Source organism: Pelodiscus sinensis, chromosome 28, assembly GCF_052426305.1.
Source record: "Pelodiscus sinensis isolate ZL-2025 chromosome 28, ASM5242630v1, whole genome shotgun sequence".
Classification (NCBI taxonomy): Eukaryota; Metazoa; Chordata; order Testudines; family Trionychidae; genus Pelodiscus; species Pelodiscus sinensis.
The window spans coordinates 17,007,724-17,026,436 of NC_143079.1; the positions used below are offsets into that span (position 1 = coordinate 17,007,724).

Sequence of the window (18,713 nt, forward strand, 5' to 3'; positions counted from 1 at the left end):
CAATAGAACTGACAAAGAACTGGGAACTCAGTAAGGTCCCAAACTATACAAATGTGACAGGACCCCAGTGTTTCAGCAGCATCTCATGTGGAAGGCCTAAGGAATTAGTCCAATGAAAAACAAAGCTTGGGTCTTGACCAACTGTGATCATTCATTATCCCAAAGTGCTTTTCATGAGCAGTGTTAGCCATATACACTCCCTCTCATTTAGTAACCTAATTTATAGCTACTACAAAAGCTTTGCTCCCCTTTGCGTGTCTTGCAGATTCAACGGTTCTTAGGAAGGATTTAAACGCTGTGGTTTGTCAACTGCGTGTCATGATACCAAGTCCTTAGCCGCTCTGCTAGATCTAAGCTCAGAAACAGCTTATCCTAGCTGCTTGATCTGCTGGTGTGCAACATCTTCCAGAAACGGAGGCAACTAATTAAGCCAAGGGTGAAAATCTAGGAACCTGGCGACGAGACTAAATGTAGAGGGTGGGGAAGAGTCTGCAGTACAGGTTGTCCCTCCCTGGCAGCCTCAGGATCCGACTGGCCCCAAACCAGGAAACCTGCCACAACAGTGGTACCAGAGAGGCCAGCATTGATAGTGTAGAGCCTTTGGGGGGGGGGGGGTTCAGGGAAGGGGCAAGGTGGCTGCAAAGCCCTGTGGCTGGGGGCCAAAGGAGTGAAGCTCCATACGGTTCTAGTCATCCTGCCTCTTCCCCCAAACATCCCCCCACCCTCCCTGAGCCTGAACATGGCAAATGAGCTATTTGAGCGAAATGAGTGGAGAAGTGTTGCTCAATGCAGGGCCAGGCGAGGGAGCATCCACAGAGAGGTCAGACCACAGAAGCTGGCAGACTATGCAAAGCTAGAGGACCATGGAGATCAAACATGTATAGCAGCATCCTTTGTGTCAGGAACAAACCAGACTGCTCTCTTCACTTCCAGGAACACGGTCTGTTTCCCGGTGAGGAGAACAGCGCTCTTCAAGCGAACTTCTTGGCTGCGTGCACTGGGGGCCTGAGCTTGGGTGCATTTCTCACTGACGTGCATTCATGAGAAAGCATAAAGACCAACTCCCTGGACATTAAGCAGCCCATTTACTTGAACATGTCTGTGGGACCAGTGAAACAAGGGAGGCGGCGGCGCTTGCTCAGCTCTGGACAAGGAGGCGGCTAATTCCCCTAATGAGAGTAGTTTTGTCCATAGAACAGCTCTGGGTGGCCACCCCAAGCCTCATGCCAGCTATCTCAATTATCCCATGTACAGGTCCCAGGGCTGCCTGGTGGATCACATGGGATAGGAACCCAGCACAGAACAGCAGCAGGGACCATCCCCACGCACACACGCACAGTGGCTGCAGGAGCCAGAGTGACACAGGAGCCTGCTCTCTGCCCCGCCGCCCTCCAAGTGAGGGAGAGGGGGTATGGATCAACATTCACATCAGACTCTTCCTCAGCACCTGGCCCAAGTGGAGAACGCTAATGATCTAACCAGAGGACCAAATTCAGTGATTAATCCCAGTCACATGACACCTGAGGCTTATTGGGAAGACACCAAGACAACCCCTCTGATCAAGAACGTACATAGCTACTTAGGATACTCAATCTCCTCTGTGCGTGTGTCTCCATGATCTATGTGACAATGACAAAGCATGCCAGACAGATGCTGGCACTAAATAGCCAAGAGGTGCTACCTGTCTCGGATGTCTCTAAAATGCTCCTTGCAGTCCATGTCGACCTAGTCCCGGACCATTCTGAAAAATGGTTCTAGTGAGAAGTCGTCACAATCAGACCTAGTAAAAGTTCTCTCAAACAAGTGTAAACATTAGCCCAATACTAAGCTGATAGAGTCTTTCAGCTATTGTCTGTTGTAATACCGTTTAGGAGGAGCTCTTGAACAAACTCTCAAATATACAGTAGATGTAAGAGCTAGGACTACCAAATTTGGTATGTAGCTTCTTATAACTTAAAGCAAGGTCAGGGTTTGGCTGTGCCAGGACAATGGAATGTGCCTGGCATGGGATTGCTTCTCAAAACCATACAGAAGAGACACAGAATCACCAGACAGGTGAATGGGGCTGCCTGGGAGCGCATCCTCCCCCTCCATCCCACCTCTTGCTGGGGACTGCCCCAGTACCGAGATGCCCACCCCACAAGTGCACTTTAGGGAAAGGGGGGGAGGAGCAGTCTCAAGCTCCCCCTGCCCCCCCCCCCCGATTCGCACAGGAACATTGCTGGCTGCTCCCCTCGCTTCTTGGCGAAGAGGAAAGTACACAGTTTGCTGCATTTCTCACACTGGCTCGGAACCACAGGGAGCAGACTTACCTGGACCTGCCCCAGCTGGGTGACATGCATCCCTCCCCCAGCTATGCCCACTGCATCAGCCACGGAGAGGTGCTTCTTCGTGGCCCCACGCTGCTGTGGTAAGAGAGGGCTAGGGTAGTCTCTCTCCTGCCGAGGCAGCCTGCATCCTGAACCCCTCTACCTCAGACCCACTTCACAGCAATGATTTAAATGAAACCTGGACATTTTCATTTTATTTTCCAAAAAGCAAAACTGAGTTAAGGACCTGAGCAATGCCAGGTAAACCTTCTGAAGTCAGTACATTTACCTCTCAGAATTAGCCAACTCCAATTTGGATTTTTTTTTCTTTTTTCAGAATAGGAGGGGAGGAGAGAGTGCATCCATTTTCCCAACTAAACATCATGCTGTGCTGACTAATTGAGTCACAAAGTCCGTTGTTCTGAATGAATCACACTTGCTGACACCAATAGCAAGCATTTATCTGGCTGTTGCTGGGCTGAAAACAGACTGCGCATCTCTGGTCAGATAATCTGACCATGTTCAAAACAAAGCTACAGGGATCAGTAATGGGGGGGGCGGGGAAGAAGAGGGAAAGTAATGCTTCAGTCAGTAGGCAAATGAATGCAGTTTTGTGGTGTTATATGCAGTTGCTCCCCATTTACAGACATGTCCTGATTAGAGATGTTAGACATTGGGTAACTGAATAGTCATGTAACTGCATGAAGTTATTCAATAATCCCCAGGTGCAGGAGCATGGACACCCCGCAGACAGGGGCTGTTGCCGTGAAGCAGCCTCTGCAAGTGGGGGGCTCCTGCTTTTAAGCCAGCTCCCCAGAGCACTGGCTCCTGCTCCCCCCCTTGCTGCCTCTAATACAGAGGCAGCAGGGGGGGAAGGGGGAGGAGAATAGGAACATGCATGTCATCCTCAAGATGAACCGATAAGCCTAAACTAATTGGTTAATCGTATAGTTGACTACATGTTGACATCCCTAGTCCTAATTCCTGGATGCTCATTCAACTGGAATACATGGGGGAAATGGCTGTGTCAAATATCTGACAATCCTTCAATTGTTTCAAAAATGAAATAATCTTACAGACTTCATTAGATGCCAGATTGGTGAGGATACTTGCATGAGGTAACTTTAACTGCCTGTCATCGTAGAATGGCTCTAGGGGTGGATGGACTGTTGGTTGTATGGCATATATCCTAGTTGCCTCTGGAGCATTCTACTCTTGTGTAGAATCAGACCCATGAACACAGCAGGGAGCCTCAGGCAGACTCCCTACTTGCCGCACCCTTCCCCATCACTGAGAAAAGCAGCTGCTGGGCTGTTTGTGTTTCACAGCTGTGGGGAAGGAGGGGCTTCATTCACTGTCCCCACACCTAGCACAAGCCCATTGGCCAACTTCTGGCTAATGGAAACTGCCTGTTTGAAGACCTGGCAGCACATGAAGCACCACTCCCCCCTCTCCTCAGGCTCTTATTCACACTCCTACATGGCCCCTGCAGTCTGGGGGGGGGCAGGGCAGGCATAGAGCCTGCCTGAGAATCCTACTGAGCTGCTGGCTGGGAGGTCAGTCTCCCAATCAGAACCTGCCTCTGACACCTTAGCCCCTCCCTCCCCCAGGCCACTGCCACCCCACATAATGCAAACCCTCTGCCCCCCTCCTGCACCCATACCCCCTCCCACATCCTGCACCCCAAATCTCTGCCCTAGTTCACAGCCCAAACCCAAACCCTCTGCCCCCCTCCTGAGCCTACACCCCGTCCCAGATCCTGAACCTCAATCCCCCACGCCCCTGGTCACAACCCAAACCCCTGTACCATAGTCCCGTGCCCCAGGTCATAACTGCCTCCTTCAATCGAACTCCCTCTCAGATGCTACATGCCCCCCTGCATCCCAATCCCTTACCCCAAGATTTCTTCTGCACTCAACCTCCATCCCAGACCCCACGCTGCCTCCATTAATATCATGGAAGGGTGCAGCCCTTGACCATGTTCCAGAATCTTGGAGTGTTCTCCCATCAAAAATTATTGCCCACCCTGCCTTAAACAGTAAGAGCTAGGACCACCAAAGTTGGTTTGCAGTTTCCTCTTATGCCTTAAAGCAACGTCAGGATTTGGTGCAGACTTCTTTAGAAATCTTAGACACAGTGGGCAAACCCCCTGGGTTCTGAGGACCACAGGTTGAAAACCACTCATGTATATGGTCAATGAACAAAGAAAGGAGGATTATGTCTTTTTTCACCTTGGCCTTTTTTCACCTTGGGTATAAAGCTTTGTGAAACAGGAAGGGGCGTTTTCTTGGGACACTGATGTGTCCCACCAAGAATAGGATGGCTAAACAATTAAATGAATGCTGAGGATAGGAGGATCATGGTGGGCCAGATCCAGCCCCCTGGGTGGTTTGGAGTGTTCTCAGGAAGGCTCACCTGGTGGAGGTTAAGCTTCTCCTAAGACCTATTCTTCTTCCTTATGGCCCACTATCATCAACAGGTCCTTCTCAACCAGCTATTTAGACTGAAAACACCTTGCCTACTGGAGTCATCCACATCTGACAACATGTGAAACAGATATATGGTCAATATTCATAACTTCAGATACAAAAAAATCATACCTGCAGGCAAATCTGAATCATATTCAGCAAATAATTGTTCCAATGACACCTTAAATGGCCCAACACAATACATCACATTTGTGCTACAATCAGATCATAATAATATCACTACAAAGACTACTTGGTGCATGGTCACAGAGGGGATGGTCAGTCTTTTTGCAGAGTTCTATGAGAAGACCAACCTCAAAGGATGATCCGTATTCAGCCGTGCTTTGGGGAAACAGTCTTGTCCACTCATGAACCAATCAGAATACGTGTATCTACATGTAAGGAATCACTGCTATAAAATTAAAGTATTCTCTTATTGCAAAAGAGCCCTAAAAATCTAAGTGGTCATATCCAGGATAGAATACACTTAAAAATGTGAAATTTAGCCAAATGTCAGCTAAGCCAAACTACAGGTCAAAAATTTTTTTCTTACTATCTTATCAGTAACATATGTGCAATGACCTCTGAGCTACCTGATATCCTAAAGACCTTTGACTATTGTTTCCAGCGTGTCCGAGGTTGTGTAACTAACCATCCAAAATCCCACCCGTCATTGCGAACAAGTTTCAAGAGCCACACAAGGAACAAACCCTGATACTTCTGAAGCTATTGTACAGCATCTTCTTGTCTAGTGCCCTCACCAAAGAGCAAGCAGTTAAATTCACACCAGAGTCCTCAATATCACAAAAAGGCTAGGGATATAAAAGAAAAGTCGGGGGGGTCAGGGGAGGCTGCTCCGGCAGCAGACCCTGTCCTCTGAGGGTCCCCAATTCCCTGATGGGACCCCATGAGAGCCAGGACTGAGCAAGCCCAACTGGCACCGAGTCCAGGAGCTACTCCCACTGCGGCTCTGCTGTTTAAATATAGTAGGAGCCGGACTGCCTGCGTGCCCAGCACTTACTACATTTAAACTTCAGCACGGTTAGCTCCTTCTGAGCACCTTCCCTCATCAACTAAATTATAATCAACTACACGATTACCCAATTACCCACCTATTAACATCCTTAAAAATAGGTAAAATGCCACTCCCTTCACTGGAGTGGCTGGTTCCCACTTAAAGCAACAGGTCTCATTCTAGGTCTGCTTTCTTCTCTGCTCCCTAGGATCATCTAGTGTCTACCCCTCCAGATCATCTCACATCATTGCTGGGTCAAGAGCCCTTGTTGTCTTGCATTAAGAACAACCTTGTTCTCTCCCTACCCTCCTTCAGCTTTCCTTTCACGCAAGTCACAAGCTGTTACAGAGAAGGAAGTGTGGAACTTGACCTCATATCGCCAGGCAGAAGAGCTAGGTAGGGCTGAAGAAGTATGTAAAGCTGGGGGGGAAAGCAAGCTCTCTTAGCCAAATAACATGGGCTGTCAAGTGATTACAAAAATTAATTGCGATTAGTCGCACTGTTAAACAATAAGAATACTATCTAAATATTTGTGGATGTTTTTTACATCTTCAAATATATTGATTTTAATTACAACACAGAATACAAAGTGTATAATGCTCACTTTATTTTTTATTATAAAACAGTTACACTATAAAAAAACCTCTTCAGTTCATCTCACTGAAGTATTGGAATGCGAATTCTATCAGCTGACCCCGGGCTCCATGTTACTCCGGTGGCTTTTCAAAGGGGCAGCACCACATAGCTGATTCCGGGCTCCATGCAAAACAACTGCAATTAATGCCTGTTGATTTTTTTAATTCATTAATTCTGCCCTGCGTGAATTGCAGGTGTTAATGTGCATTAATTGACATCCCTACAAATAACTAAGATGGCCAGCTAGAGGCAGATAACTGAGTGTTTGAGGACCTACCCACATAGTCCAAGGGCAGCAGTTCCAGTGCTGCAGAGAGGTTCAAACGTCAGCAAAGTGGGCTAGCAATGCTGACAGCATCACTGCTGCCTACAAATTTCTGAATAGCCATTTTAATCTGTTGCTGACTGGGAAAGCTATAAGCAACAGGGCAGCTCTGGAGTCCTTTGCAGACAAAAAGAAGGGATAGATCAACAATTTACACTCTACTCATGTCTGGAAAGCTATTTTTGCCATCGCAAAATAGAGACCATCACAACTGATGGATTATCATAGAATCATAGGACTGGAAGGGACCTTGAGAGGTCATCGAGTCCAGCCCCCCGCCCTCAAGGCAGGACCAAGCTCCGTCTACACCATCCCTGACAGATATTTAAGAACAGGTTAGATAGACATCTCCAGAGAGGGAGATTCCACCACCTCCCTTGGAAATTTATTCCAATATTTGACCAACCTGACAGTTAGGAATTTTTCCTAATGTCCAATCTAAACCTCCCTTGCTGCACTTTAAGCCCATTACTCCTTGTCCTGTCCTCAGAAACCAAGAGGAACAAATTTTCTCCTTCCTCCTTGTGACACCCTTTTAGATATTTAAAAACCGCTATCATGTCCCCCCTTAATCTTCTTTTTTCCAAACTAAACAAGCCCAGTTCATGCAACCTGGCTTCATAGGTCATGTTCTCTAAACCTTTAATCATTCTTGTCGCTCTTCTCTGTACCCTTTCCAATTTCTCCACATCTTTCTTGAAATGTGGCGCCCAGAACTGGACTCCAGCTGAGGCCTAACTAGTGCAGAGTAGAGCGACAGAATGACTTCACGAGTTTTGCTTACAACACACCTGTTGATACAACCTAGAATCATATTTGCTTTTTTTGCAACAGCATCACACTGTTGACTCATATCAACTTGTGGTCCACTATGACCCCTAGATCCCTTTCCGCCATGCTCCTTCCTAGACAGTCGCTTCCCATCTTGTATGTATGGAACTGATTGTTCCTTCCTAAATGGAGCACTTTGCATTTCTCTTTATTAAACTTCATCCTGTTTACCTCTGACCATTTCTCTAACTTGCTAAGGTCATTTTGAATTATGTCCCTATCCTCCAAAGAAGTTGCAACCCCACCCAGTTTGGTATCATCTGCAAACTTAATAAGCGTACTCTCTATCCCAATGTCTACATCATTGATGAAGATATTGAACAGTACGGGTCCCAAAACAGACCCTTGCGGAACTCCACTTGTTATCCCTTTCCAGCAGGATTTCGCACCGTTAACAACAACCCTCTGACTACGGTTATCCAGCCAATTATGCACTCACCTTATCGTGACCCTATCTAAGTTATATTTGCCGTAAGTTATATTATGGCTCTTTATTCCCTGATGGGAAATATTTTCGGTCCTAATATAAGAAAAATCTAGCTAATTACATTCATTTGCTGTTAAGAACTCTGAAAAACCTTGCTCAGCTTCCGCTGCCAATCCGTTCCACTGGACTGCCCATGTAATTAAGGCAAGCAGCGTTTGCCCTTCTATGGACAAACAGACAATCCTTATGATCTTGTGTTGCCAATTTCATGAAGCCACAGCTATCTTTATAAACCTAACCACTGATTTATAGTTCATTTCCAATGTGAAATCCATTGCTCTTCACTGTCCTTCACGGACTCAAGGTTTTTTTAATGTAAAGAAAAGTTCAAGACAATTTTACAATGTGAAGCAGATGACAGAGTGAGACGGACACATACTACACCAGACTGGATCTTTGGATCAAATGATAGCAAGCACTGTGAAGTTTCTACTCAAAATTCCTGCAGCTTTGTTATGTTAAAGAATTAGGCAGCCAACCCTATCCTTGCATCCCTGAATCAGGACATGTGATGGTTGGCAAAGCATGTACATACATGGACTTGTCTTCTTTATTTGTGGTTATCATCTGCACTCTGTACATCTAGCACTTTTCATCCAAGAAGTTCTAGTCTCTTCATAAACAAAGCCAAGTTCATCCCTCATGCAAGTCTGTTAAGCCTGGCAATACCCCTGAGACACAGATAGATGCTGTTTACAGACCAGGTAATTAATATGTAGATTTAAGAAGGGTACAGAGAGAGGCAGAGTAGAAATAGAAGATCAGAGCTATGACTGCTACGCTTTGTCTACACTACACATCTTTTAGAAACACAGCAACGTCACCAAAAGTTGGGCAGCTTAAACACTGTCAACAAAATATCTCCATCTTCTACCAGCAGGGTTTTCATTGTTGACAAGACCATTCCGGTCCACAGTGCACTATCTACACGAACACTTGCCATAGCAAAACTTTTGTCATTTGAGGGAGTGGAGTTCTAGCACCTATGAACAACAAAAGTTTTGCTGCCCAATTGCTAGCATGGACATGGGAGCAGGAGATAAAGCCTCTGACCAGCATCCCCTCCACCTCAGCTTCAGCTGTCTTTCCATAACCATGTGCGTCAGCAATAGAAAGGAGGATATGATTTATGTACGAAGAAGGGTTCATTCTTGCAAGGTGCTGAGTACACAGCAGTCAATGGCAGTTGAAGGAACTCAGCACTTTGGCAAGTGGAAATGCCAGTCTCCATCACAATGGGCTAGAATGGCCTGATTATACACAGTAAATAGATATATGCACTGCAGAGCTTGAGGCCCTGTCTACACTACACGGAGAATCGACCCTGCAGCAATCGATCCACCAGCCATCAATTCACCATCGCCAGCATGCTCCCGCTGATGCCAGTACCCCACCAAAACGAGAGGAGTAGCCAGAGTCAACCTTGCAAGACACCACGGTGAATATGTCGACTTTAGCCATGCTACTTGCCTAGCTGAAGTAAAACAATGGTGAGGGTAACGTAGACAAGGCCAAAGACAGCAAGAGGGACCTAGGTAAACAGCTGTTAAGAAGCAAGATGCAAATAGACTAGAGTTCAGCCAAACTGGCCAGTGTCTGCCTGAAGAACACAGCTGATCTTCTAGCACAGCTGTCTTAGAAAATGAAATACTGAGCCAAAGAGACAGAAGTAAGTGGCTAGTGTGAAGGTAGCACTGGCAACATCCCCATCAGGAAGATTTTGTCAACAAACCAGCGTTTGCCCCCCACCACCACCACCACCGTTCCTGTTTGAGATTTGCTACCAATAGAAAACACTAGTTTCAGCATTTCAATTCCTGCTGTGTCATACCTGGCCTTCATTATATGGGGAAACTCACGGCAGTTTTACGTCCATAACAAATGGGTTAGTAGAAACTGAGAACCTTGCAATACTTTTCATTTACACAAAACACTGTCACTGAAGAATCCTGGAATTAGATCCTTAAGTTAGATTCCAAACGCACTTCAGCATTGATATGAATCTGGAAAGAAGAGGGAAGCAAATAGGACAGTTGCACACATAATTTCAGTTTGCCAAAGTGCTGAATGACCTCAGCTACCATTGACTGCAGTGTACTCCTTACCTTGTAAAAACAAATCCTTCGTGATATGTAGTGACTGATGGAAACCAGGCCCAGCTGGCGACATTTGCTCTAGCTGAAGGACAGATTAGCAGTGGTAAAAGTTGCTACCATCTGATGTCCAACCAGCTTGGAGTATGTTAGAGTGATCTCAAATCAATTCTTAGTTGCAGTCTGTCTTCACACTAACTGGCTCCACTGTAACACACTAACTGGCACCTGTTGATGGCAGTTTCAGAAAGGCCAAATATGAAATGGGCAAGAGAACCAAAAAGACCTCTTGGGCCAGGGGTGTGGCTGCTGCCACCTACATCCTGCCTCTCTAGAAAGTAAACCAGACTTGTCAGTCTCTTGTCAAAAATCAAACAAACTGGCGCTTTTCATCAGTTCTAAATCCCTTTATGAAGACATAGCAACAACCTGAACAAAGGGAAGTTATGCTGCTTCCCCCTAGAATTATATCAAACCAGAGAAGCACCATGTTTGTGGTTGATCAAGTTGCAGTCTCACCAGAAGACCCTCGAGGTGCGGTCATCGCTCCATAATTCAGGCTTAGTGATCCATACACAAGTCTGGAGCTCCTCCAAAGGACAATCTGAGGGCTCAGAATTGCTTCAATGTTCAAGTCGCAACTTACATTTTTTCTCCCCTATCCTCAGTGTCAGTCTTCAGCTTCTATCGTCTGTCCTCCAGCTGCCCAACCGAGGAAGTGCATATATACACCCAAGCAGAAAGACTGAATTCAAGAGCTAAGCTCTGCCATGCATTACAACAGGTGGGACTTGATACCACCAAAGCTCTTCACGCTAATTAGTGACACCTCTCAAAACCCCGGTGAAGCAGGCAAGTATTACACTCATTATACAGGTGGACAATAGAGGCAAAAAATGTCAAGTGAAAGCACTGGTTATCAAGACACTACTCTGATGGGTGTTTCATAAAGCACACAGATAGCTAGACAAAAAGCTCAATGAGTGAGCACACCATAGTCAGACTCACAAGTCCTCCCCACTGAACTCCTCCTCAAGCACCAAAAGTTACCACACTCCCATCCTCAAACCAAGAATAGAATTCTGGCCCTTTCATCTACTGTACATTTCTCTCTGTTTTCATTTCATTTTTAACTCCATCCCATCCCTTTTAGAAATAAGCGTTCTTGGTTTGTGCATGCTCAGTAAAAGGCCCTGGACACTGCAATGGAAAAATTCACCTGTACAGCCCGCTACACAAGTATGCCTTGCAGCAGAGCTGCTAAGTGTGCTGCTACTATTTGCTCCTGCAGCTGCCTGCATGTTAAGAGATATACTTTTGTCCACCAAGATGTAGGATGCAAGTCACTAAGGATATGCAAAGAAAGCTGTAAGTCACGCAACAGGGGTTTTATGTGTGTGTGTGTTCGTTCAAAGATCATGTCTCTAAATCATGGGTGGGAGACCTTTTTTGGGTCAAGGACTGCTGACCCACAACAACAACAAAAAACACCCACAAAATCAGTCAGGGGCAGGGTTGCCAGGTTTCTGGTATTTGCCTGGCGCCTTCCCCTGGGTAAAAAAAAAATTCAGAAAATACTGTACGTCTAAAATGTCCGGTATTTTCTGTTTTACCGGAGGCCTGGCTCGGGCGCCCGATGGAAGAGTGCCTCTGCCTTTGAAGTGTAGTATAGGACTTGTTTTTGCTCAACAACTTTTTTTTTGGGGGGGGGGGGGGCGCGCTCAATAGAATTTGGTCGAATTGGGTTCGGTATTTTTTGTTAAACCATCTGGCAACCCTAGTCAGGGGCTGCACTCAAGTGAGAAGCAAAGCAAACAAAAAAAACGCTCACCTATGTGGCCCCTCATTGAGAAGGAGAAAGATATTCCCCACCGCACCAAAGCCTTGGTGGACCCAAGCTAGTAGATTTTGTGTCCTCCAGCACCATGAGATCAGGGAGGCTAAAGCACCAGCTCAGGTTCCCCAATGCTGGGAGGAGCCCCAAGCCTTGGTGGGCCAGATCCAGGCAAGGTAGGGACCACATCCAGCCCTGGGGCCTTCGTTTCCCACCCCCTGCTCTAAATGGAACGGTCTTTCCTTCCTCTCCTCCACATGCCCTAGCTGAACACATTACTCGCCCCTGAGACTCTTGAAAAACCCGGATCTCACGTGCAACAGAAAAGAACACCACATGAGATCTGTGCATTGCAAAATGTAAAATTGCAATTTAGGAAGGGAAATGCAATTCACCAGGATGCTTGTAAACAGGAGATAGAATTTTCTCTCTCTCACATTGAAGTGATTCCTCATTTCAATTGTAGAGAAGACACCCATCTGCAATTCAATAGCAAGTGTAATGGGATGGCACCGCATACAAGTGTCTCGCCTCTGGCCGAGTGCGGGTTCCTGCACTGCCTGCTGCCGAAAGCCTCTTTGGCAACTTAGCCCCCCAGCCAAGTCACACCCCGTGCATCACAAACCTCTGCTGGGATACATATCTAACGGGACCCATCCTGGCGCCCTCTGCAAGTCTCTCTGTTTTCCCACTCAGGAGAGAGCAGTGCCTCCAGGGCCTCTCCTCCTGGAGACAGCTCCTTGGCCCCGCTCAGCGCTTTAACTTGGTTCATCATAGTCGCACACCAGCTCCCTACACAGAGCTATGCCGTGGTGCTGCTGCTCCCTTAACCAGACAGCCACTCAGGGGCTGACTCTGGGCCTGCAGCATCTTTTACAGGGCCTTTCTGGTCCCTGATTGGCCGACTCCTCCACCGCCACTCTAGCTTCCTGGAGAATTGTCTATGGCCTTTTTTTCCGGGATAGTGATAGAAATGTAGCCGTGTTAGTCTGGTGTAGCTGAAACAAAATACAGGACTATGTAGCACTTTAAAGACTAACAAGGTGGTTTATTAGGTGATGAGCTTTTCGTGAGGAAGTGGGTCTGGCTTACGAAAGCTCATCACCTAATAAACCATCTTGTTAGTCTTTAAAGTGCTACATAGTCCTGTATTTTTTTCTGGGGTGGGATGTGGCAAGGCCACAGGGTCTCCAGCAGGGGGCCCCCAGGGTCTGGTCCACCTGTCTCAGCAAGTAAATGAATACGCTTATGAAAAGGGAGAACAAGAGCCTTGAATGGTACTGTAGCAGCTTGTTGTAGTCACCTAATAAACATCCATTGACAGTTATTTTTCAAGCACATCCTTTACTGATTAAAAAGAATCCACAAATCAGGGACAGAACAATTAACGGTGTAAGTTTCCCTAATTGTTGCAGTTCACTGTGGTCTGGGAAGAATTAAAAGGATCCTATCTTTGAGGCTCAGAATCTAAAGTCTTGTAAAATCCAACATTCAGAGAAATGTTTCTAATGGAATACGTTCTCATTTCAGTGAGAGGCTGCACATTTAAATGTTCCCTTGGACTAATGGAAAGATAAATGTAGCAGCTGTAGTGTTATGTTCCTGAATGAAGAGGAGAAAGTGAAACTAACCATTTGTTTTCATTATCAAAACTAACTGAAGTGCAAAACACCATAGAGGTGTTGTGGGAGGGGGAGAATAGAAATTTGAAATGCTAGCTGATAATGTAGAATTTTAAGTTGAAAAAATTATGAAAAGAAGAAAATTTGTAAGCATCATAGGAAGCTTCTAGGCTTCTATTCTTTTCAAAGCTAAATTGTTTCTATAAAACATAGTGAACCCTTTTGAATTCTAGTTGTAGTCTTGCCAATAAGAAGTTGGATAAATAGTCTAGGGATGTGAAGGACTAGTCAGTATCACTTCCTCCCTCTATCAGAAGAGGCAGCAAGCGGGGGAGAGGAGAGGGTACTTCAAAGCAGCAGCACCTGGTGGACTCCAGGAGCAACTGGGGACTCCCAGACCCCAGGCTCCAACTGGCATTTTCGCCTTCGAAGTGTAGCAACAGTCCTATGCATTGACTAGTCAATTAGTCAAATACTCGCAATTTAACAACCCTAAAATAGTCCCTTCCATACAACGTAGCTCAAACATGATGCACAAGATTCAGCAAAAAGACCTGCACGTATATTACAGCATGAACACAAGCTCCACTCAATTGCTATTCTTTCTAATCTGACATACCACCTTCCAAAACACTGAGGAAGATGACCTTTGTCCTGATCAGATTTACCCTCTCAGACCCTGGTCTTGCAGTGAGTGTGGTGCACAAACAAGGCCTTGGGGAAAATATTAAGAGATGATCTAGCCAAAAACCCAAGTTAGGTAATCATATTCTGACAATCTCAATCTCTCCCCTTAAGTGACAAGATAATATGTGCTGTCCATCTTAAATTGCATTGTATTGTTGAACAGCTGCCATAAGAAGTGGCTGCACTAATTCTTGTCTTTTGCATTTTGTTTTCTGGTTTTGGTTATTTTAGGATAAGCATACCTCCAAGTCCCACATCTTTACCGAAAGGGTTGGATCTCTAATTATTGACTTTTAAGTGGAGGAGTCATTAAACTCATTGTATGTAAAAAAAGCTTTGTTTGTTGTAAGATTATAAAAGAGATTACATTCTAAACAACAGCCCTTTGACCTTCTTAAAGAAGAAGAGATCCCAAATAGCTAAGACAAGTTCTGCTTGCTTGGCTGAGAGAATGTTTTCATCTCAGTCAAGCAACACCAGTATCTCCAAATTTCCAGGGAAGAATTCCAAGTCTTACACAAGTATTACTGTAGAACAAGCTTGGCAAAACTCTTTTCCAATTACTGCAATAAATTAGTTTATTTTAATCTTTTTTCTATTTTTATCAATTTACATTTTACAGTTGTGCAAAATTATGGGACATAAGCTTTTTTATTTGTAACCTGTTTAAAATTTCAAAGTTAGAGGAAATGATGGGAGAGTCCAGCAATCACTGGGGAAAAGACATTTAAGAGTACATGCTGAGAGTCAAAAAGTTGAAGCTTCAGAACAGTTAAATCACAGTCATCACATGTCAATACAAAGTAAATATCCCTGAAACAAATGGTTATAAGTTCTCAAGAGGCATTCTTACTTTGCCTATTTACAAATATTTCAATTAATATAAGATTGTACAGTCTGTAGATTGAAATTTATGTTTATCAACTTTTATGAATAAAAATCTAATACTTGCACACTTACGTATGAGAAATTTCCTTGCTGCTAAATAAATTGCAACTGAAACAAATGCAGTTACCTAGCAGACGATGGCTTAACCCTCTTTTGTTGAATTCAGAAAATGAAGATGCTACCACCACTGAACAAGTGGTAGTCATTCATCTGAGAGCACATTGCTTCATAACTTGTATAAAGTTATCAGAACCTTGGACCTACATCCAGGCAAGCTTTTAGCAACCCCATTTGAAAGGATAATTTTCTCCCTTCAGTTTCAGCTCTATAGTTTTTTTATATTTATATATAAAAAGTATAGATAATTAGAACCAAAGTGTGGGGGGGGGGGGAGCTGAATATGTGAACAGTCATGTGACATGTTAAAGGGACACTGCAGCAACTGCAGAAACAAAATGTAATCTGTCAAATCAAGAAAGGATTTTATATAACCATTTGATCTTTACTTGAACACACAAACATACTGTCATGATTGTAACATCTTTATTTTAGGTAGTTCAAACATTACACTATAGTGTCAGAAGCACATGCCCAACAACATTGCTCTAATTAACGAGCCAATGAACATGAGCCAAAAGGAAACTGACATGCTACTGTAGCCTTCAAGTTGAGCAAGATGGAAAAATTAAACTAACAGCACAAGAAGGTAAAAAGTAAATATAACTTGTCAGGGTTTATTTTCAATGTCCTTAACATGACTAACCTCAATGCCAAAAAGATTTTTTAAATATGATTTTTATCTTGACAGCACATCCCTTTTTTAGAATTGCTTAGTACCAGGAGTGAAGACAACTTGACCATTTCCCCCCTTACATATCCGAGTGTTGTTTGAGATAAAGAAAACAGGGTGTAAAAAGCTTCTATTTTCATTCCCATTACAATTCTTAGAAATGTTTAAAATGTTCTGATTAGGAGAGGTAGACATTTTCATAATTGTACAGAAATAAAGAATGGCAGGTAGGTCTTGTTTATTTGGGGCTCTCTTCAAAGATCTCAAAGCCCAGCTCTGGGTTGCAAATAAATATTAAGTCCTCTTGAGACTGAGATGTGTTGTAACAGATTAAAAACAACCTAGTGCACCTCTGCTACTTGTTTTGAGAGATTTTAGCCTGCCTGAGATTTTGACCTAGCACCATTCAGAAAGGTGACAAATAAGCTTACACCTCTGATGGAAGACTCACCCCCTATCAAAAACCACCCTTCTACTTATACCAAAACACATGTAGACTACACAGCTCTTGCAAGTGGATGGAACTGCATCAGGCCAACCATTCGCTGTAACCCTATTCCTTAGGGAAGGCTGAAAATATCTATGTTCCGGTTCATGCTGCTGATCCCATCCAGAGTGCAACCCACGCACACTCTACTCTCCCCAACCGATGCACAACACTGCACCCCTAATTCCTTATGCAGCCCCAAGTTTTGCACCCCCTCTGTACTAACTCCGCCCCATTTCCTACCGAGCTCATGACGCTCTTCTGCAGGCCGCTGCGCGAAGCGCTTCCCCGCTGCACCCCAGGATCACCCCCGCTGCAGGCCCCCCCGCTCTTCACCCCACCTTCCGTTGTGCACCCCGCCCACACAAACACACCCAGGGCCCGTCTGCAAGCACCATCCCACAGAAGGAGGCGTCTTGACCCGGGGCAGCCTTCGCCCGCCCCGCCCCGCTACCTTCTCCTCGGGTTCCTGGGCCCCGTCGGGCTCCCGGCCGAGCCTCTGCCGCAGCTCGCTCATCTCGCCCCAGGCTCCTTGAGCGCCGCGTCCCCACCTGCAGCGACTCCCGGGGCAGCAGCTCTGAGCAGGCAGCAGCGGCGCGAGCAGCCCCAGGCTTGCACGGGGGAGGGGGCGAAAAGCCGAGCCAATAGCAGGCGTAGGAGAGCAGAAATGGGCGTGACCAAAGAGCTTTGTCCACCAGCCTCATTCTCAATGCGGAAGCGCTAGCTCTTTCGCCCCGCCCATCTGTACCTGGGCAGTTCTCCGGCGGCGGCCGCTATCGGCCGCCATGATGGGTGTACGCAGAGGCGTCCATGCTGCCCCCAGCCGGGCTCTCGCTTCCCGCACCACAGCCCAACGGAGGCCTGGGCACAGGGGCCATGCCGGCGGCGGGGCAGTGCTGGAAGGGCTGCTGCTGCTGCACCGTGGCTGGAAGTGGTTCCCAGTACAGACAGGCTGCGTCTAGACTGGCATGATTTTCTGCAAATGCTTTTCACGGAAAAGTTTTTCCATTAAAAGCATTTGTGGAAAAGAGCATCTAGATTGGCACGGACGCTTTTCCACAAAAGCACTTTCTGCGGAAAAGCATCCGTGCCAATCTAGACACGGTTTTGCGCAAGAAAGCCCCAATCGCCATTTTCACCATCTGGGCTTTTTTGCGCAAAACAGTTTTTAGCTGTCTACACTGGCCCTCTTGCGCAAAAACGTTTCCGGAAAAGGGCTTTTGCCTGAATGGGAACGTCAAAGCATTTGCGCAAGAAGCACTGATTTCGGACAGTAGAGCGTCAGTGCTTTTGCGCAAAATCAAGCAGCCAGTGTAGACAGCTGGCAAGTTTTTGCGCAAAAGCAAACGCTTTTGTGGAAAAACTTGCCAGTCTAGATGCAGCCACAGAGTTTACAATTTCACTGTGTCTACACTGGTCACGAGTATTTGCACAAGAACACTGACGTTCTAATGTATAAAATCAGTGCTTCTTGCGCAAATACTCTGATGCTCCCACTCAGGGATAAGCCCTCTTGCGCTACTGTTCTTGCGCAAGAGGCCAGTGTAGACAGGCAAAGTTAATTTCTTGCGCAAGAAAGCCCGATGGCTAAAATGGCCATCAGAGCTTTCTTGCACAAGAGAGCGTCTACACTGGCACGGATGCTTTTGCGCAAAAGCACATGCCAGTGTAGATGCTCTCTTGTGCAAATGCTTTAACACAAAAACTCTTGCGTTAAAAGTATTTGCGCAAAATCATGCCAGTGTAGATGAAGCCTTTGTGTGCATGCTCCCAGGAGCATGGGTGATTGCATGGCCCCACGTGCTCTCTCCCTGTTCCTACAGACAGCAATCACCTATGCCCAGAACTCCTAGGACAGTGGTCTCCAACCTTTTTACACCCAAGATCACTTTTTAAATGACAGAACAAGCCAAGATCTACTGCCCCACCCCTTCCTTGAAGCCCCGTCCTCTCTATTCTCCTCCTCTCCATCACTTGCTATCCTCAACCCTTATACTGCTGGTTTTTTTCCCCAATTCTTCTGTAGGGAGAAGTTTTTCCAACATTTGGCCTGTCTAGACTGGACCAAAGGTCAGAAAACCTCCTTCTTTTGGAAGCCCCCTTATTCCTTGTGGAAAGAAGAATATAGGGGTGACCGAAAGATCATGTTTGCTCTTCCACTAAAAGAAGTGTATGACAGGCTCAGATGTTGAGTTTGGGGGAGTGCAGGAGTGTTATGATGCTGTGGCCAGATGGGGGCTT

General features: G+C 45.8%; 1 protein-coding gene across 2 annotated transcripts in view; it reads right to left on the minus strand.

Annotated features, from left to right (window-relative positions):
• The window catches only part of CDS2 (CDP-diacylglycerol synthase 2), a 57,682-nt gene extending 40,567 nt beyond the window's left edge, over positions 1-17,115 (minus strand). Inside the window, exon 1 of one of the 2 annotated variants that reach the window (XM_075911025.2) lies at positions 16,927-17,115. In XM_075911025.2, the coding sequence (XP_075767140.1) occupies positions 16,927-16,989 (63 nt within the window). In that variant the 5' untranslated portion in view covers positions 16,990-17,115. Of the gene's footprint in view, positions 1-16,715; positions 16,838-16,926 lie in introns of those variants that run through there. The other variant, XM_075911024.2, reaches the window with a different exon arrangement.
• Between the last annotated feature and the right edge of the window lie 1,598 nt (positions 17,116-18,713).